The sequence below is a fragment of the Miscanthus floridulus genome, chromosome 2, assembly GCF_019320115.1.
Source record: "Miscanthus floridulus cultivar M001 chromosome 2, ASM1932011v1, whole genome shotgun sequence".
NCBI classification, from domain to species: Eukaryota; Viridiplantae; Streptophyta; class Magnoliopsida; order Poales; family Poaceae; genus Miscanthus; species Miscanthus floridulus.
This window is the reverse complement of record NC_089581.1, coordinates 161174286-161195559: the sequence shown is the minus strand read 5'-3', so window position 1 is coordinate 161195559 and position 21274 is coordinate 161174286. Positions and strand designations below refer to the sequence as shown.

General features: G+C 47.6%; 2 protein-coding genes across 2 annotated transcripts; both read left to right on the top strand.

The window, feature by feature from the left end:
• Positions 1 to 1383: 1383 nt before the first annotated feature.
• On the top strand, positions 1384 to 7117 carry LOC136535218 (wall-associated receptor kinase-like 14). The gene is made up of 3 exons (XM_066527528.1): positions 1384 to 3094; positions 5092 to 5166; positions 5427 to 7117. The coding sequence occupies exons 1-3, from the start codon at positions 2314 to 2316 to the stop codon at positions 6713 to 6715; spliced, it is 2145 nt and encodes a 714-aa protein (XP_066383625.1). The 5' UTR covers positions 1384 to 2313; the 3' UTR covers positions 6716 to 7117.
• Positions 7118 to 17263: 10146 nt separating this feature from the next.
• On the top strand, positions 17264 to 19121 carry LOC136535210 (allene oxide synthase 2-like). The gene has a single exon (XM_066527518.1). It carries the CDS (start codon positions 17484 to 17486, stop codon positions 18927 to 18929), a length of 1446 nt encoding a protein of 481 aa, XP_066383615.1. The 5' UTR covers positions 17264 to 17483; the 3' UTR covers positions 18930 to 19121.
• Positions 19122 to 21274: the final 2153 nt, after the last annotated feature.

Genomic DNA, 21274 nt, shown 5'->3' with positions numbered 1-21274 from the left:
TTGAAAGACACCGTTTCGTAACATATTGTTTCTTTGTTTGCTTATTATTGCTCTTTGATTCTGCTGATTAACCAGCTGCAATGGTTGACTCCACCTGAGGACTGCACGCTGAAGTTTGGCAGGTGTGGAAACTGGAAACAGTTGTTGGCAGTCAAGAATTCAAGATCCAAGGCTGTCTAGGTTGAAGAAAAAATAATAATCTGTCAGACATGTTGCCTGGGTTTGAAATATGAAGTGTCGTCCGGTCAGTATCCTTAATTTCCGCAGTGCATATGGGCATGCTATGTCTCTTCCTTTGAACCTTTTTTACAGAGGCTATAGCTCTGGCCATTTTAACGTAAATCGTCTGCTGGACCCCTAAATCCTTTATCTATATGTAATATTAAAACACAGAAATTTCTTTTGCTCCGTCATCCTCACTTTCTAAATCACACTCCCATCTCTTCTACACTCCAAAACAACCCTTCTCGCGCCCCTAAGACTAGCCACAGCGTAGGAATATGTCGCTGCTAAAAGAAGAAAGAGTATTTAAGCATCAAATCATCGAAGTTACAACGAAGTTACTCCCATCTTTTCTACCAAGCGAGACAAGAAGATGACTCGATGCTAGCCAAATAAAAAATGATTTCTGAGCTGGCTAATAGACACTTAATCGAGCGTAAGAAACATTTAACATTGGTGGTTCTGTGGCATGATTCCATATACCTCTACTTATGTGTGCCCTTAGGCAATTTATTTCACTCTTCTTTTATATATATATATATTTTGTTCAAGTATTACTCAGTTTACCAACTTCTTGCAAGAGAAGCAGACAACTATATATAGATTATTATGTTCCAATCACAATCGCCTGATATACACACCGCATTTGCTGCTATACTTAAATCTGTTGGATAATATGGTGTGTACTGCCAGCATCGTCCCTGGGTACCCGCGTAAAGCGCGGGGTTACCTCGAGAGAGAACTACTACTCTGTAGCTGGTTATAAAAATAACTTATTTTATAGCTACTTTAAGTTACGATATTTACTATGTTAATTTATAATATTATAGTAACTCCTTACTGAGTGGTTTACTATAACGTTATGGTAAATATTCCCATGTGTTATAAATATATATTGATATTATCGTAAATTAGTATATAAAATTATCGTAAATGGAGCTGGCTACAGAATAACTTATTTTATAGCTGGCTAATATATATATATATATATATATATATATATATATATATATATATATATATATATATATATATATATATATATATATATATATATATATATATATATATATATATATATATATATATATAATGAAAACAATATATTTAGAAAAGACTCAACGACTGATAATTTATAATGGAGGGAGTATTAACTTATTTTAGCTGATCAAACGTGAACTACGTTAGCCCACTGCGCACGGTCTGCTTAGTTACCTAACTCACCTGTCACCTCGTAATCTAATCAGCCGCATGGACTTTTGAACCGGCCTGCGCACACTACTAGTTTCCTTTCTCCTACAATAAAAGATTGCCCAATTGCTGCGGGTTTTTCTCGTCCATTTGGTCTGATCGTGGGCTGTCTGCCCGTGTGCTGGCCGTGGATCAGGTCGGGATTCCTTCCGTGCGTTGGCGGGCGGAATGACAAGTGGGGAGGGAGGTGGGCAACGTGTGGAGATGGTGGAACGGAACTGGAACGCGCGGCGTCGAGGTCGCCGGTCCACGCAGGCGGGGATGATGTGTGACGGCCTAAGCCGTGACCGCGACGGGAGAGCGATCTTTACGGGACGGGGCCGTGTGGGAACGGGCGCCCAGCACATCACGATTCACGACAGCTCCCCGCGTTCCTCTGAAGTGACACGATACACGACCCCAGCAAGGAGACGCCAAGAAGACGAAGCGATCGCTTGGCGGATCCCCCCATGGTCGATGTAGGAATGCAGCAGACGTGTACGTGCGGCGGGGGCCAGCGATGAGCTGCGTGTACAGACCTACAGTACATTATGGGGCATGAGATTGAAAGGAGCAGTAGGACTCTAGGAGTAGGTTGGTCGTTGGTCTGAATGGCCCCGGCTTTAATGCGGAGTTCTGCGCCATGTGGAACGCAAAAAACAAACACCAGCCGCGGCGGCAAGCGCACCTGTCCAACCGCGCCTCAGCCAAACCACACCCATCGCCGCCCGCCCGCCCGCCTTCTCCTCGCTACGCCAACACCGCCGCGGCGGCAGCCTGCCGGCCTTTGACTAAGGAGAGATGAGGCGCGTCGCTCGGTGGTCAGCGTAGTGAGTTTCCGAGGGGAGACTAGAGAGATCGATGCGGGGCTCGGCGGCGGCACTGCTGCTCCTGCCGTGGATGCTGCTGCTGCTGCATGCGGCAGCCGTGGGCAACGGGAGCTGCGCGCGGAGCTGCGGGGCCTTGACGGTGCAGTACCCGTTCGGCTTCTCCCCCGGCTGCGAGATACCGCTCGGCTGCGACCAGGCGAACGGCACGGCGTGGCTCGGGGGCGCGCGCGAGCTGGGCCTGCTCGTGTCCAACGTCACGGCGCGCGCGCTCTTCCTCACCCTGCGCCCAAACTGCTCCCGGAGGCTCAACGCCTCCCTCAAGGCGCTCTTCACGAAGACGTACGCGCCCGGCAGGCAGAACGCGCTCGTTGTGAGCTCGTGCAAGCCCGCCTCCCTGGCCGCCGACATCAGCAACTGCAGCCTCCACCCTAGCGCTTACCTCGACAACTTGTCCCAGTGCGGCCGCGGCGCCGAGGACTCCATCCGCTGCGTCGTGCCGACACAGCCAACCAGCGACGACAACATCCGCGTCCCCGACCGTTTCTTGAACAGAACCGAGATGCAAACGCTCGCCGCAGAATGCACCGGGCTGGTGTCGGCGGTGAGCTACTGGGACGCGCCGGCGCCGGCGCCGGCGCTGCTGCTAGCCACGATGGAGCTGGAGTGGTGGATGCTCGGGCCGTGCCGATGCTCCCGCCAAGCTAACTGCACCCGGGTCACCACGCCGGAAGCAAGGCAGGAGGCGTTCCGGTGCGAGTGCCGAGAGGGCTTCGAGGGCGACGGCTTCGCCGAGGGCGCCGGTTGCCGGAAAGGTCAGTGCACCGCGCCCGCGCGCGCGCAGCTAAACGTCATTTAATTACTATATTTATTTTATTTCCCTCGTCTCCGAGCGTCGTTGGTTGAATTGGTGAGTCAAATTGTGCGAGCTAGCCAATTTGTTAGAATGGCTGACTCCGCTCATGCATCCAGCTCGCACCACCAGAGTGGCTTGGACCATGGGCTCCGCTATCAACTGGCCGTAATCATATCGACGTCTGAGCAAACCACGTACCAATACATTCGTAATGTATCAATCTCTTTAGATCACTTGGCTAACACGTAGCTAAAAAATAGTCCTAATCTATTCAAATATGTAAATTAGTAGGTGGACTAAACTTTAGTCTAGCGCCGAACTAACAACTAGTCCTTCAGTTGGCAAATAATCCATCTAAATAAGACTAATAGGTGTACATATAGCATTTAGTTTGGGGATCTAAACAGCATACAACTAAACTTTAGGTGATTGATTCCTAGTTTGAACCTTAGTAGGCATGTTCCCAAGATAAGGAACGTGGAATGATAGTGGTATGATACTTTTAAAAGATTTTTACATCGTGACAACTAACGTAAAAACGATCCCAGAACAAAGAATATGACCATGTTCCCTAAGGTTTGAACTAACACTAGTCGTAGGCAATCTAAAGTTCCAAACAGACCCATAATATCAAACCCCAAACCACAGACACGACTAATAAAACCACGAAAGGCTCTGCCTACCAACTTCTCTCTATGAAAATCTGCTGGTAATACCTCTGCCTCCTTTCTTGGTACATACTTGTGAAAAGGGGATTCTTGTTGGTGGATTGGGTAGTCGTTTAGAGAAGAAACAAAATCGCGTGTAAAATATGTACACCTACAAATTAAATGGAGTCTAAGAATTATAAACGTATTTTGACCAGAGAGAAGTTATACCAAGTAACCTGTGACCCTTAATTTCTCTTATAATATGTCGTGAATTGTTAAAAAAATAATCTTATAGGCACTTTCAATAATAATCTATCGATGCAATTTTTATGGCATAATTTTTCATAAAGTTTGCAGGAGCACTGCATCTCATTTAAGCCTTGTTCGGTTAGTCCCCTACCCAAGGGGATTGAGGAAGATTTTGACTTCTAGGGGGTTTGGTACTTTTCAACCCCCTCCAATCCCCACCAAACCAAATGAAACCTTAAGAAGAGAATGCGAGCTCAATACGTGGTTTTAGTACATAAAGAACCCAAGACCATTTGCGATGTAGCCAAGTTTCCAATTAGCTTATGTCATGGATGCAAGGCTTCCCACAAGCAACTCTTTTTTAGAGTTCAAGGGCAGAGCCCCGGTCTTTATATTCCAAAGACCACCAGTTAAGCATCCATACAATGTGCCTCAGCAGAAACATACGGCCTTAACAGAAGACGAAAACAATTGTAAAATAGAAATGGAACTAGCAACACCATTACATTCCCCAGGCCCACAAGCAACTCTCATGAGGGCGATTTCTTCTATCGCCGGTTTTGCACCGACGAGTTTAGTTTGCCATCAAAGAGTCTTCTATTTCTCACCTTCCAGATGTTTCTAAGTCGTATGCATCAAAGCACCACAATCGTTCTCCTTTGTCTTGCCTTGTGGCTCTGCAGGAAGCCAACCACAAATCTTCTAATGTTTCATCCTCGGGCTGAGGCACTGAATTATGCCGTAAACTTGCATATAACTAACTACTAGTAAAAAAATATAAATTTGAGTTTCTTCTATGTTTAAAATATGCTTATCATTCCTGGACGTGGGGAGTAATCCAATGCTACTGATGGTTGTGCACTGCCATATAAACCTTTTTTGTGTCTAACTGATGCTGCCCGGAATTGTGCATGATAGGCTGCTTTTGAAACACAAGAATCCTTCAGAGTTCGAACTGCATATTAAGCTGTTCAACGTGTGGAATTTGCTTTGATAATTTGACGTGTCTCCTGATCTATATTTTCTTCAATCTGACACTTTGATTCAATGGTTTCAGCTCCAAAATGCAATCCTTCAAAATACCTATCTGGGGATTGTGGTAAGACGATCCAAATCGTCCTTCTCGTGGCAGGTAATATAAGTTGCTCATAATATCTACTACCTGATTCAGAATAATATCCCTGCTGAAGGAGGGAATACTCCTAGGAAAGTACGGTTAAATCAGGCCCGCCTATTGTGTTTTCAGCAGAAGGCCCAATAAATTGACCTACATGATCCACGTTTGCGGATTGGGTTAGATTATCGTGGCAGCCCAGTCTGTACTGGGCTGGGCTTCATTTTCCGAGACGTTCACACCACTGTTCATCTGAGCATGAATTTGTACGTGCGCAGGGATCATGTTTGGCGCCATGGTGACGTGCGTGAGCTGCCTGGCGTACCAACTGCTGAAGCGCCGGTCCGCGTCCATCCGTACGAAGCGCAGCACGAAGCAGTTCCTGTCCGAGGCCTCCTGCGCGGTGCCCCTGTACTCGTACCGCGAGATCGAGCGCGCCACGGGCGGCTTCTCCGAGGAGAAGCGGCTGGGCACGGGCGCCTACGGCACCGTGTACGCGGGGCGGCTGAGCGACGACCGCCTGGTGGCCGTGAAGCGGATCCGGCCGCGCGACAACGGTGGCGGGGTGGACTGCGTGATGAACGAGGTGAAGCTGCTGTCTTGCGTGTGCCACCGCAACCTGGTCCGCCTCCTCGGCTGCTGCATCGAGCAGGGGCAGCAGATCCTGGTGTACGAGTTCATGCCCAACGGCACGCTGGCGCAGCACCTGCAGCGGGAGCGAGGCCCCGCCGCGATGCCCTGGACGGTCCGCCTCCGCATCGCCGCCGAGACGGCCAAGGCCATCGCGTACCTGCACTCGGAGGTGCACCCGCCCATCTACCACCGCGACGTCAAGTCCAGCAACATCCTGCTCGACCACGAGTACAACTCCAAGGTCGCCGACTTCGGGCTGTCGCGGATGGGCAACATGGGCATGGGGGACTCCTCGCACATCTCCACGGCGCCGCAGGGCACGCCAGGCTACGTCGACCCGCAGTACCACCAGAACTTCCACCTCTCCGACAGGAGCGACGTCTACAGCTTCGGCGTCGTGCTCGTGGAGATCATCACCGCCATGAAGGCCGTCGACTTCGCCAGGGCGCCCAGCGAGGTCAACCTGGCGCAGCTCGCCGTGGACAGGATCGGCAGGGGCTGCGTCGACGACATCGTCGACCCGTACCTGGACCCGCACAGGGACGCCTGGACGCTCTCGTCCATCCACAAGGTGGCCGAGCTGGCGTTCCGGTGCCTGGCGTTCCACAGCGAGATGAGGCCGTCCATGACCGAGGTCGCCGACGAGCTGGAGCAGATACAGCGCAGCGGGTGGGCGCCATCGGCTGACGACGCCGCGTTCATGTCGACGCCGTCGTCGATCTCCTCGTCCGTAGCGTCGACGCGCGGCACCGACAGGTCGTGGGGTGCCGGCAGAAGCCGGACGGAGAGGGCCGCGGTGAATGCTTCGTTGGTCGTGCAAGAGACGGCGGCGAAGGGCGAAGTGGAGTCCCCTGTGTCCGTGCAGGAGAGGTGGTTCAGCGAGAGGAGCTCCCCTTCCTCCAACAGCTTGCTGGGCAATTGCTCCGTGCACTGAACTGAAACATCCAATTGCTCGTCCTCTATACTCCAAGTTTCAGCTAGCTAGCTTTGATATACATTTAAGAACGATGCATCTGTTGATCTGTTCTTGCGCATCGTTCGTTCCCTCTTCCCTCCAGTTAATCTGGGACTATCTGTACATGAAATTCAGTCTTGGCTAGGAACAGAGCCAAGGCAGCAATTGGTTGAGGGTGTAGATATACATACATACAAGCCACCTAAGTTCAAAGTCTGCATCGAATCAAATTTTGATGCTTATTTCTTCTTAATATAAAACCAGGTCGGTTCTCCTAGGTCGCTTCAGTTTTAAAATCTAGTCTTCTGTCGGTACTCGAGTAAATCAATGGCTGACGTTGCCAAGGCATGTTCGCGAAAAAAAAATCAATGGCTGACCGGATTTGCACCTTGTTCGCTTATGCTGAAATTTGGTTTATACTGATGCATATGCTGAAATGTTATGAGAGGAAAACACTGTTCCATGACTGAAAAGTAGCTCAAACGAACAGGGTGTTGGCTTCAGCGAGACATCGAAGTAACTTCTGCACCTTTACATGAGCTCTGTTCTACCATTATGCAAGTGCTGGCTCCATTGGCATATGGGTGAGGAAACAACAAGAATGCATGGGACCTGGCTGATTACTAGTGGTCCATTTGTCGAACAGACTATCCCAGCGATTATGTTTATCATTTTCTGTGTTACTGACTTACTATCCGCAGGAGTTTTGGAGGAATCTGAAAATTTTCCTTTGTCACCGAACTGCTGTGTTTCGTCCACACGCTCCATAAAAAATGTTCATTATCGCAGTTTGTATGTATTTTTCAATCCACTGCGATTCCAAATATTAGCGCCTTCTATTCCATTTGTACGGTTCTGTTATTTCTGTCTTTGTAGAATCCTACGTACCTTCCAAGAGGGCCTAAGGCCCTGTTTGGTTGAGCTGTGGCTGTGGGAAAAAGCTGCTGTGGGCTGTGAGCTGTGGAAAAGCTGCTGTGGGCTGTGAGCTGTAGAAAAGCTGAAAGCTGTTTGGTTAAACAAGTATAAAATATACCTTTTATCTTTATCTCTCTTGAAACAACTATGGAAGATCTTTTTATTCCACTAATTTCAAAAAGCAGAAAGCCAAAAGCCAAAAGCAGGGTCAACCCAGCTTTCAAAAATGAACTACGGAAAAGCAGCTGCTTCTAAAAAAGCACCCTCCAAAAGCAGCCCCTTTGGTTGGGCTTTTGGCTTTTAGGGTCAAAAGCCAAAGCCAAAAGCCCAACCAAACAGGGCCTAAGTTTCATGGGGGGAACGCGAACGTGAGGACAAATCTTTGAAGAGTTCTTCTAGCTAGTGATGACGTCGTCATCAAGACATCAACATATATAACGACTCCAGGAGAATACATTTCCGTTTAGCTTACTGATCCTACACGTTTCCACGTAGGCACATTAGTACGCGCGTGCGTTTGTCTCTCAAATTTCACTCTGTCAGATATTCACATCACAGACACGTCCTAACTCAAATCACAGACACGGGTTCGACGCGTCACTCTTATCGTGTCTGTGATGACTGCAAATTTGCAGCAGAAACAGACTGCACAAGAAATATATACGGAGTACTATGTGTTCCAAATGGAGGTCTCTAGTCAGTTAAACTTCTTTAACACATGAATATACAAAAACCTATGGAGATGGACAACAGATGGTTGATGTTATACTTTTGACTTATCATAAAAAGTGCTTTTATAATACATTTCTGTTTAAAATACTATATCTTTTTATGTAAAAATTGTAAGCCAAAGTGTTATATTCAGAAACGTATCGTGTCGTACGGCCCTGTTCGCTTTGCTGAAAAGTTATGGCTAAAAGTACTATTTGTTAATTTGTTGTGAGAGAAAAATACTGTTTATTCGCAAATGAACGGTTTTAAAAGTTGAGGGAGGTATTTTGCACAGTTTTGGAGTTTAGAGAGGAAACGCGGATTTTCGCGAAAGTTGAGAGGATTTTTTCCTGTTACAAAGTGCTTGCCCGTGAAAATATCGAAGCTGACAATGTTGTTAGTGGTAGAGAGCTTGCCCGTGAAAATATCGCGGAAGGAAACACACACATCTCATTCTCATGTGTCTGCATCGTCGTCATCTTCTCTTGGCCTAGCGAACATGGCCGTTATCTTAAACAAATTCATCTGGAACAAGAGGAACTTGTCCTCCTTAGGCTATTTCCTCCTGTCAGCTCACACTCGCTCCTGTGTCCCAGCTTGTTTGTATGAACTCTTTTTTTAATTAATTTATATTTTCAGTAGGGGGCCAAAAGCTCCTCCTGTTCTTTAAAAAAAACAAGAGGAACTTGTTTCTGTACAGACTTTTCCTTCCTGCAGCAGCAGATTTCACAGAGGAACACATTTGTAAAACTTTTTAGCAATAGGCTCCATAAAAATATAGTACGACTATTACAGATCCCTTTTTTTCCCCCTCTGGAAGCTTATTGGCCATGCTGTGCCATATGCTCACATGGAGTGTGGATGCATGTATGCGCTTATAATATGAGTATATCACATATCAGAACAATAATGCAGCGTGCGCGTCTTAGCGTGGTCCTGGCCATGTCGCTGACGCTGCGTGCGAGCTCGCCAGTGGCAATGATCCAAACCGCCTGAATGACTGAAAGCAAGGTCTGTCAGTCCTCGCATGCATTTAGCCATTTAGGACGTGCATCCAGCGTCCGTGAACTGAACGGCACGCCCACAGGCCTGGTCTTAGAATCTGTTCGTCTGGACTTAAATGGGCATTATTCACGCTGGGTTTTACTGTTTATGCTGCAGTTGTGTGATAGAAAAACACTGCTCTGGCCGGAAAAAAAAAAGACGAGCCAGCCAGCCGAAAACGACCAGCCAAACGCGCTCCTGGCGCGGCGCGGCGCGGCGCGCGGTGACGCTGGCGCCGGTAGGTGCGGCCGTGGTGTGCTTCACGCGCGGAAATCGGTCGCCGTCGTCGGGCTTGAGCCCATCGAAGCAGGAAGAGTCACCCCTCCTTGGCTCCTTGCACATTGTGAATCACGTACGTGTAGGCGCATGCATCCAAACACAAACCATAATACAATATGCATAAAACATCGTGAGGCTCGACGGGAGAATAATGAAAGGGTGGCGCTTTAGGTTCAATTCATGCGGTTTACGTTTAATGGTCGAACCACTTGTTGCACTTACGGTTGAAGTTAGTGTGGCGGAGGCAGCTAGCTAGCGGTGCTAGATGTGGCTGACGGGAGCACTTGAGATTCTTCGATCTCTGAACTAACACCGTCTGAAAAAAAGGCATATGAGGTCTAGCAATCAATCAAATAGCTAATAATTATCTTAGCAGTGGCCAACAAAAGGAACCTCCACGTTAATTTTTAATGTCCAGAAATTACCATATTAACCAGACAAATTAAAATTAGATTGTCACTATGCATGATGATAAATGTATCCACTGCTGCCACTATGTAAAAAATAACCCAAAATACCATAATACATACTCCATCCGTTCCAAATTATAAGACAATTTAACTTTTTTTCATTCATTTTACTATGTATCTAGACATTATTATATCTAGATGCATAGAATGGATGTATAAAAAAAGTCAAAACGACTTAGAATTTGGAATGGTAGGGGTATTTCGCTATTACCCACCACCTATGTCATCATTTAGAAAGCATGCAGCTAACTGCATACTTCATAATTAAATAATTTACTTATATTTGAAGCTGAAATTCAAATTGTACAAAACATAATAAAAATAGAAACATACATAATATTGCCATGTTGATGAAAATTAGGGCTGCTATGAATCAAAGTTGTTAGAGTGATAAACACTGAGAGACAACTAGACATCGATGCTCGCTATCTCCCAATTAGACGTACACGATGGTAATAACTTCAGAGGTGCACGAAGCTATAATTGGCCCACATAACACGTACCAATAGCGCACTTCATCTGTGGATAGAGTGGCCCTATTTGCACACCCGCTCAGTTCGCTCCTTGCATTGCGTAAGCTAATAACGTACCATCATATACGATTACGAACGTCTCCCCTCCGAACTCAACGGTAGTAGTGCAGAACAGAGCAAGGTAGCTATCTGCATCAGCATCTCGATCACAGCAGCGGTACGTAGTAGCGAGCATGGCTAGCGCGTTATTGGGTTCCATCACCGCGCGGCCCGTGCCGGGCAGCTACGGGGTCCCGGTGTTCGGCGCCCTGCAGGAACCTGGCGATCCTCGTCGGCAGGCTCTTCCTCGTGGAGCTGTTCCTCCGCTACGACACCTTCACCGCCGAGCAGCCTGTTCGCTTGGTCGTAAACGATTATAAATTTCTAGTCATGATAGTATTTTTCTCTCACACTAAATCAGCCAGCAGTAATAATCCACGATCGTATAGGATCGTTTCAGCCCCAGGCGAGCAAGCTGGAGGTCGCCAAAGATCCGCTCGGTGCCAAGGTGGTCTTCACCGGCATCACCAAAGCTACTTCCGGTCCTAGCACTCAGTAAACCTGCACAGCACCGGGCGTCACTTTATTAGCACGCGTGGAAGTGAACGATTTGGGTGGATATTGTGGCATTACTTAGCACTCATCAATCACGCAACTCATTCCTGTCACAATCATGCATACAGTGGATATCGATAATAGAACCACTGTATGCATCTCTCACCGGCCCGGATTGACTTACAGTCCACATAATTGTCATCCCTAGGTGTCTTAAATGTTGTTATTTTTCCATATAAAGCTGGTCAAACCGAAAATAATGTAACTTAGGGTCACTGCATGCTGAAGGTCAGAGTTCTTGGGCTGACGTCTTTGTCACGCACGATTGCCAGGCAACGCTCGAGAGTAACTTTCTTAAGGGAGGGGGACGCAAATACCCGCTTCTTCCATCTTCAGGCCTGCCATCGACAGCGACAGAACCGCATTGTCTCTCTATCTGTTCAAGGTACTGAGGTGGTTTCTGACAACTCCATGGCAGATGCTTTGTATGACCACTACAACTCGATCCTGGGTACAGATTTCGTGCGGTCCAGGAGGCTGGACCTGGCCGCCTTGGGGGTCCGGTCTGTGGATGCCCGGCCTTTGGAGGTTATGTTCACTGAAGAAGAGGTAACACGGGTGGTCAAGGAACTGCCGAATGACAAGGCCCCCGGACCTGATGGGCTAACTGGTCTCTTCTACAAATCTGCGTGGGAGGTGATCAAACCGGACATCATGAACGCGTTACATGCTTTCTGGTCGCTGGATCACCGCAGCTTCCATGTTGTTAACGAGGCTTTAATGGTGCTACTCAAGAAGAAAGACCACTCCACCGAGATTTGTGACTATCGTCCCATTAGTCTTATGCACAGTTTTGGAAAGCTCATAACGAAGTGCCTGGCCAACAGATTGGCAACTGTTCTAGGAGATCTGGTTAGGAATAATCAGAGTGCGTTCATCAAGGGCCGAAGCATACATGACAATGTTAGGGATGTTCAACTCACGTGCAAATCCTTGCACAAATTGAAGATGACCTGTGTGTTTGCTCAAGGTGGATGTGGCCAAAGCGTTTGATTCGGTTGCATGGGTTTTCCTTCTGGAGGTGCTACAGCATATGGGCTTTGGGCTGAGATGGAGGAACTGGATGACTATGCTTCTGTCTACTGCAAGCACAAGGATTCTCCTCAACGGCAAGCCAGGCCGGAGGGTGTGTTATGCTAGGGGGCTACGGCAAGGAGACCCTCTGTCGCCGATGCTGTTCGTTTTGGTCATGGAGGTACTCAACTCCTTCCTGACCTGGGTCGAAGAACACGGTTACCTCACACCGCTAGCTGGAATTCCAGGGGCCAGAGTCAGTTTATATGCCGATGAATTGGTCATTTTTGTAGTCCCATCTGAGAGTGATATGTTGTCAATCAAAGGAGCCTTGTCCATCTTCGGCCTTGCCTCTGGGCTCTTCTCCAACCTCGACAAAAGTATGGCTACACCAATTCACTGCTCCAAGGAAGATATGGACAGAGTGCAGCGCATTCTTGCTTGCAAGATAGTACCGTTCCCATGTTGCTACCTGGGAGTGCCACTTTCGGTGCGCCGGCTCAAGAGAGCGGATGAGCAGGCTCTCATTGATAAAGTGGCTGCAAGAATACCAGCTTGGAAAGGTAATCTTCTAAATGCTGCTGGACGCACGGAACTTGTCAAATCCACCCTTTCGGCCATACCTGTACACACTTCCATCGCCTTGTGCCTTTCAACGTGGGCAATTGAGATGATTGATAAGCTACGGAGGGGTTTTATTTGGGCTGGCACAGACACTGTGGCGGGAGGAAAATGTAAGGTGGCTTGGCTCAAGGTGTGCCGACCCAAAGTGTTAGGTGGGCTCGGTGTCACTGACTTGAGAAAGGCAGGGGTTGCACTCCGAGTTCGCTGGGTGTGGAAGGACAGACTTAGCGGCCGAGCGCCGGCGTCTGGAGAGCATGCTGTGCTGGCGCTCTTTCAGGCCGCACCGCTGCACTGCTTGGGGAACGGCCGATCCACGTTCTTTTGGACGGATCGTTGGCTCAATGGTAGCAGCCTGGAGCGCGAGGCACCTACTGCGTTTGCTGCAGTTGGGAGGAGGCGTCGACGGGCAACGGTGGCGGAGGCCCTGCCCGAAAATGCCTGGGTGCGTCACATCCGGGGGCCAGCTTCTATGCAGATGCTGCTGGACATATCACGTATCTGCGACCTCCTGGAGGAGGTGCAGCTATCGCTGGAGCCAGACACGTTCTGTTGGACGCCCTCGCCGGACCAAAGGTACTCTTCTGCCTCAGCTTATGGAGCAATGTTCTTTGGATCCTCCATGGTCTTTGGTGCAAAGTTCATTTGGAAAACACCTGCCCCGCCAAGAGTTCGCTTCTTTTACTGGCTAGCCATGCACAACCGCTGCTGGACCGGGGATCGCCGCTTCCGCCATGGTTTGCAAGATTCAAACCTTTGCATTTTCTGCGATCAAGAGCCTGAGACCCTAGACCATATCATTTTGGGTTCCTGTTTTAGTAGAGAAGTGTGGCTCATCTACTTGTCAAGAGTACACATCAATCTGGATGGCTATTGGGGAGCTCGGGCCATGGAGTGGTGGATTGGCAACAGAAAGCTCGTCCCGAAGTTCTTTCGCAGGGGGTTTGACTCCTTCGTTTTACTGCTTGGGTGGAGCTTGTGGAAGGAGCGGAACCATAGGACGTTCCAGGCTGGTGCAACCTCGCCGCCAAGGCTGGCCATGTTGATCAAGGAGGAAGCGGAGAGGTGGTGTGCGGCCGGGAACGCCCACCTTTCCAGGCTGCTCGCGCGTGCTTCAGCTTGAGCGCCGCTGTGCTGGTAGCTATCTTTTGTAACAATGTAGTGTCTTACCTTTGGATCCAGTAGTGCTAGGTGGCTTGGTAACGTTTTTGTTACCAAGTTTCTGTTACCTTGTTTTCGAAACTCTTAGCTTCTTAATGAAATACGCGCATAAGCGTGTTCTCAAAAAAAATGTAACTTAGGGTGATTTTAAGAGTTGATTTATTTTGAGATAGATGATGTATATCTCACTACATCTATGCTCGTGACATGTAACATAATTATAGAGTCCCCGTAAATCATACAACCACCATACGGACCAATATGAAGCATTGAAATCTATGTGTATGCTAAGCCCATAGTGCACTACTAATATTAATCATATGATGCACACCAAGCTTAAAGTCTTGCTAATTCAAACATTAGTCAAGGCAGACGTACATGTAGGTTATTTCCTTTTTTAATATTTCACAAAAAACAAGCTGATAAACATTCCATCGAATAGAAACTTAGAATACATCATACAATTCTGTTGAACTCTATGAACTCGATTCGAGCTAGCTTTGTGAGTGAAAATTGTATACTGAGGCCATGTACCATTGGCACTTTGGCAGACAGATGCACCCAACAGGCATACATAAGCATATTACTGTGAAAAAGTTATATCTCCAACGTTTATAGAAGAAGTTATATTTTCAATGTTTGACTAGGTTTATAGAAAAGTAATTAGTATCAATATTTATATATTTAAATAATTTATTATAGAATTTATTTCATCATCATCTAATCATACTTATTATGCGTCATAAATATTAATACTTCTTTATATATTTGATCAAAGATTGACTTCTTAAAAAATAAAAATAATTTTTTTTCTCGAATACGCATAAACTTTGCGTATCATTTCATTTAAGAAGAAAGAGTTTATGTTACACAGACTCCGGCTGTGCCGGGATTCCGTTGAGGCTACATTTATAAATTAACAACGGAGGAACCGGAGCGGCACAGCCTGCAACTAAAACCCTGCTAGCGCTCCCAATCCGGTGGCTCCGGTGTCGATCCAACGTTCTCCTTCGGCCTTAACGATCTGCAGGAGATCGTTGATTGTGGTTGACGAGCCTCGAAAACACCTTGCGTTGCTCCTTCCACACTTGCCAAGACACTAAGCAAATAGCGAGTCCAGACCTCTGTGCCGTTGGCCAGTTGCAAGAGCACGAAGCCGACGCCACCAACTGAACGTGGAGGGTGCTCCCTGTGGAAGATGCATTTCGAGAGCTTGCAGAACGTGAAACCAAAGTTCCCTAGTAAAGGATCACGTGGCGATGATGTGGTCGATAGTTCCATGCTCCTGATCACAAAGGTAGCAAAGGTCCCTTCATCCAGTCCGTCCCGCGCTCGCCTGTCCGCGGTCCAGTGATGGTGAAAATAATATTTTTATTTTGGACGGAGGGAGTAAGTAAAGGTAAAATATTTTTTTTATTTGCTTCTGATGGATATAAAAATAAAATATACCCACTAGGTAACACGTCGTGCGTCTCATCAGAAATTCAGCATCACAGATAAAGTTGATAAGGGTAAAGGTGGTGTTTAAATTTAGGGCTAAAGTTTAGAATGTTACATCAAGTATTACATGGAGCACAACATTATCAAATCATGGATTAATTAGGCTTAAAAAATTCGTCTCGCAAATTTATCATAATTTGTGCAATTAGTTATCTTTTAGTCTATATTTAATACTCTATGTATATATCTAAATATCTGATAGGACAGGGACTGAAGTTTAGGAGAGAGAAACAAACCATTAGCTACATTCCATGCACGCGGACAAGTAATCACAGCCGCCTCACCGGTGAAGTCACCTGTCGCGACACGCATCAAGCCGGGCAGCCGACCAGTAGTACATCTGCACCTCCCGGCCTGGCCGTATGCAGAAATACAAGCACGGAGTAAACCAGAGGCGCTGCTGGAGCAGTAGTACATCGTCATCAACCGCAGCTTCCGTCTCAGCAGCAAGCCCTCTCCGACCATCCACAGGCCGCAGCAGTAGCAATAGATAGATAGATCTGACATGAGGTGTTTTTCTTGGTTTGGTCGTTTATTATTTATGTAATATCGAATTAAAATAGTCTTATAGAATGATAGTCTGCAACCGTCGTAAAAAAGAAGATGTGTTAGGCCAGTCATAGCCGTAAGACCACTTACCTTATCAAAAGCATGTTGTTTGTATAATTACATTTTCCTTCTTAATTACAATGATATGTAAATTATTTACGTATTCAGAAGAAGAAAAAGACATAAAGCGTGGCAGCCGAACAGCCTCCACAGTTGACATGGTGCCTATATTTCGTGAACAATTTGTACGTTTGATGTGAATGAGAACAGCTGCAAGCAACGATCGATGGTCCCCCGCCCCCTTGCAAGAAAACCGGAGCAAAACCATTACGCTACTGCAAGGAAATTTGTTTTCGTTGAATAATAGCAGTCGGAAACATCGTGTCGAGATCCAGGCCGGTGAAAATGCAAGAATGGCACGTGGGTCCTTTTTACTTATCTCTGCAGCGGCGAGGCTGAAACAGTCAAACGCCAGACACGATATTCCTCAAATATTTTGGGTTTTTAGACTAGACGACATCCTAACAATGCTGTTAGCCTGTTACTACCTACTATTAGTACTATATATAGGATCTAACATCGGGTGAACATAAGAAATCACTTCAAGTTGTGCATGATTTCCCTCACTTGCTTAATTAGTTGCTTGGATCCCAAACTATACATGCAAATGTAGGAGTAGTTTATCGCAGCTGGACGACGACCTTTTCGTTGGGTGTTGAGTAAATCTCGCGATGGACTTGCACTTGCACCCTAAGTTTTTCTGGTTGAAAATTGCAATTCACATCACACGCCCGCCCTTGCTGCCGGTCATCGCACGAACAACGCCAAGCGAGGACATGGACGTACCGCAGCTCCGGAAGCACGCTAGATAGCGCGAGAAACGCGTCCCAAGGCGCTACCGTTCTCACCCATGCCACCACTCGATGTCGATCTGCCGCTGCCCCGTCGAGATCTTCACCGCTGACCCGTGCTACCAGTATACTGTAGCTAGGTCGGCCCACAACAGGCCAAGCAAGGGCCCAAGGCGCACGCGGAACACACGTACCAGTAGCACGTGGTCCAAGTTGCCACGGCCTTCTCTCCCGCGCGCCGCGCCATGCCGCGCCCGGGCTATTTCTATTTGTACCCCCGCCCTCGCGTTACCCAAGACGCACTCAACGTCTCCTCCAGTCCTTCGAAAACCTTCAAACGCCCCCTTGCAGTGAAGGGGACGATCGAATTTGAGCAGAGCCCACAGCGATCGATTAGAAAGAAGCGAGCATCCAAGCAGCTAGCTAGCTAGTTGCGATTTGCGAGAGAGGTCGAGTTTCCTTTGTAGGGGATCGGATCGGATCGGAAGCAAGCATCCAAGCCTCCATGGCGAGCTCCGATGGTGGTTCCAGCGCCCCCAAGGAGGTGCCGGGCAGCTACGGGCTGCCGCTGGTGGGCGCCGTGCGCGACCGCCTCGACTTCTACTACTTCCAGGGGCAGGACAAGTACTTCGAGTCCCGCGTGGAGCGCTACGGCTCCACGGTGGTGCGCATGAACGTGCCGCCGGGCCCCTTCATGGCGCGCGACCCGCGGGTGGTGGCGGTCCTGGACGCCAAGAGCTTCCCCGTGCTCTTCGACATGGACAAGGTGGAGAAGAAGGACCTGTTCACGGGCACCTACATGCCCTCCACCTCCCTCACCGGCGGCTACCGGGTCTGCTCCTACCTGGACCCCTCCGAGACCACCCACACCAAGGTGAAGCAGCTGCTCTTCTCCCTCCTGCTCTCGCGCAAGGACGACGTCATACCGACCTTCCGCTCCAACTTCTCCGCGCTGCTCGCCACCGTCGAGTCGGAGCTCGCCAAGGCCGGCAAGGCCGAGTTCAACAAGCTCAACGACGTCACCTCCTTCGATTTCATCGGCGAGGCCTACTTCGGCGTGCGGCCCTCGGCGACGGACCTCGGCAAGGGAGGCCCGACCAAGGCGGCCAAGTGGCTCATCTGGCAGCTCCACCCGCTCGTCACGCTCGGCCTCCCCATGGTCCTCGAGGAGCCGCTGCTGCACACGTTCCACCTCCCGCCCTTCCTCGTCAAGGGCGACTACAAGGCGCTGTACAAGTACTTCTCCACGGCGGCGAAGCAGGCGCTGGACACCGCCGAGGGCCTGGGCCTGTCGCGCGAGGAGGCCTGCCACAACCTGCTCTTCGCCACCACCTTCAACAGCTACGGCGGGCTCAAGGTGCTGTTCCCGGGCCTCCTGGCCAACGTCGCCAGCGCCGGGGAGAAGCTCCACGAGAAGCTGGTCGACGAGATCCGCGGCGCCGTGGCCGAGGCCGGCGGCAAGGTCACCCTGGCGGCGGTGGAGAAGATGGAGCTGGCCAAGTCGGTGGTGTGGGAGTCGCTGCGCCTGGACCCGCCCGTCAAGTTCCAGTACGGGCACGCCAAGAAGGACCTGCAGATCGAGAGCCACGACGCCGTGTTCCAGGTGAAGAAGGGCGAGATGCTGTTCGGCTACCAGCCGTGCGCCACCAGGGACCCCCGCGTGTTCGGCGCCACGGCCAAGGAGTTCGTGCCCGACCGGTTCGTCGGCGAGGAGGGCAGCAAGCTGCTGCAGTACGTGTACTGGTCCAACGGCCGCGAGACCGAGAACCCCAGCGTCCACAACAAGCAGTGCCCCGGCAAGAACTTTGTGGTGCTCGTCGGCAGGCTCTTCCTCGTCGAGCTCTTCCTCCGTTACGACACCTTCACCGCCGAGGTCGGCACGGAGCTGCTCGGCACAAGTGTCGTCTTCACCGGCGTCACCAAAGCTACCTCCGGCCCGGGCAGCGAGTAAAATGCCGGCACGTCGCCGTCATTGGTTGGATATGATTGGAGGGTCCCGTTTCCTATATATTTCGTCCCCTTTTTCCGCTTGTAATAAGATGTCTCTCTCCTCTTCACGAGTGATTTGAGGCGTTTGACGCTTTTTGTAATGCATGTTGGCATTTGCTCCAGAAATCTTATCTTTCACAGAGAAATCTACGCCACAAGCAGGCACATTATTCTAGCATATCAGCAGTAGGTACATACGCTGCACGAATCGACGACCAAATCTCTTAGCAGCCCCGCCTTGCATACTATTCAAGCCCGTTGACAAGACATTATTATTAGCCTTATTAGGTGGGCTCCAGGGAAATGACGCTCTTTACCACGTTGACGACAACACGACGATAGATCTAGATCTTTACCGTTTGCATACTGCCTTCTGTCCGACCTACGTGGGCTCCAGGAGAAATTACGCTCTTTACCACGAACCGTGCACGCACCCAATTCCATTCCCGCGTTCGTTCACCGGTTTCTAATCCAGCGAATGATCGGACCAAACGAGCCCACGTGTCTCCACCATCTTTCTCTTTTGTTTTCTATTTTTTTTTTACCTTTTTATTTTTTTTACACAAGTTATTTCGTACATAGTTTTGTATTTCTGCTAATATGTTACGATATTAAATTATACATCTAAGTTTTTGAATATAACTGGTACGTCCAACTTTACATTTAAGTCATTTCTCAAATTATATATCTAAGTTATACAAGCAAGTTATACACATAATTTTCCCCTTTTTTCGAAAGTTACTAAGTTATACACATAATTTTTGTGCCTAACTTATTACTACAACTTATATATCACAACTTTTATAATATAACATTTTGCAGAGCAGAACTTATTAGCATAAGTTTTTTATCAGAACTTTGGTGGGCAGCGTTTGCAAGTTGTATAGAATAACTTACGTATATAAATTGTAGAATAACTTATACACATAAGTTGTGTTTCATAATTTTTGTACCTAAGTTGTGTTTTTATAACTTTTGTGTTTCCAAGTTTTGGCATAAGTTATAAGTTAATTCATTCTTTTTTGTTTAATAACTTTTGTATTTTAAGTTTTTGGCATAAGTTATAAGTTAATTCATTCATTTGTGTTTAATAACTTTTGTACATAAGTTATGTTTTTATAACTTTTATGTATAAGTTGTAAATTATAAGTTAATATACATAAATCGCTACTATAAAAAAATTCTTCGAAACATATACAAGTGGGATCTAGTTTTGTTCGCTCGTTACGTAGAACACGTTAGTGCAGACGGAATTAAAAATAGATACACCTGGGCAGATGACCGACAACGCAGAAGTTTGAAGTTGAATAATGTACAGCAATGGCAGAAGGTACCATTAGAATACGCATACGGCTCTGCTAGCACTGCTCGTAGCAACTAGTGTGTTGCAACTAAAATTTGCCGCTTTTAACTCTACCGTACACTACTACATAATGGACTTGTTGTTCTGGGCGGTAACAGCCTTTAGTCCCGGTTACCGCGCCGGGACAACGATTCCGGGACTAAAGGTGGAACCTTCAGTCCCGAGTCATCGAACTGGGACTAAAGAGGGACCTTTAGTCCCGATTGGTCCCTCCAGCCGAGCAACCTGGCGTACCCTTTAGTCCCGGTTGGTAACACCAACCGGGACTAACGGTTCACCCTTTAGTCTCGGTTGGTAACCCCAACCGGGACTAAAGGTTCCTTTTCTTTTTCATTTTTTTTGTTTAATTTGTTTTCAGTTCAGTTACACGTATTTGTTTAATATATAATATGTTTTATGTACGTATTCTATGCTGCTAATATAAATACACGCATGCGTATAATTACATCTAATTCTCATCTTGAGCATTATTATATTCGAATAAAGTATGAAACTATATATATTATAGATATATATATGTATATATACAACACTTTCATAATCTTGTTGTCGAAAATAACGATATCAATAAACATTTAATTTACATCATTTATTCCTTAGGATCAAAGTAGAACTCGCCGTTGGGATTTAGCACTTTTTCTAGAAGATATCCTGCTATTGACTCTTGAACTGCTTTTAGATGGTCTTTTTGCATGACCCTTCATTTCAACCATTCAGTCTTGCATTTGAAATAAAAGGAAAAGTATTAATACACATATATGTATATATATTCATTTAAAAATAAATAAAAATTGATATATACGTACTCTGAGGACATCTTCAGGAGTTCTTCTTATGTGCGCAGTGATAAATTCACAAACGTAGTATCCACACAAGTTATTACCTGGTTCTTGCCGCAAACACCACAGTACGAGAAGAAGATTATTCTCATCATCTCACACGTA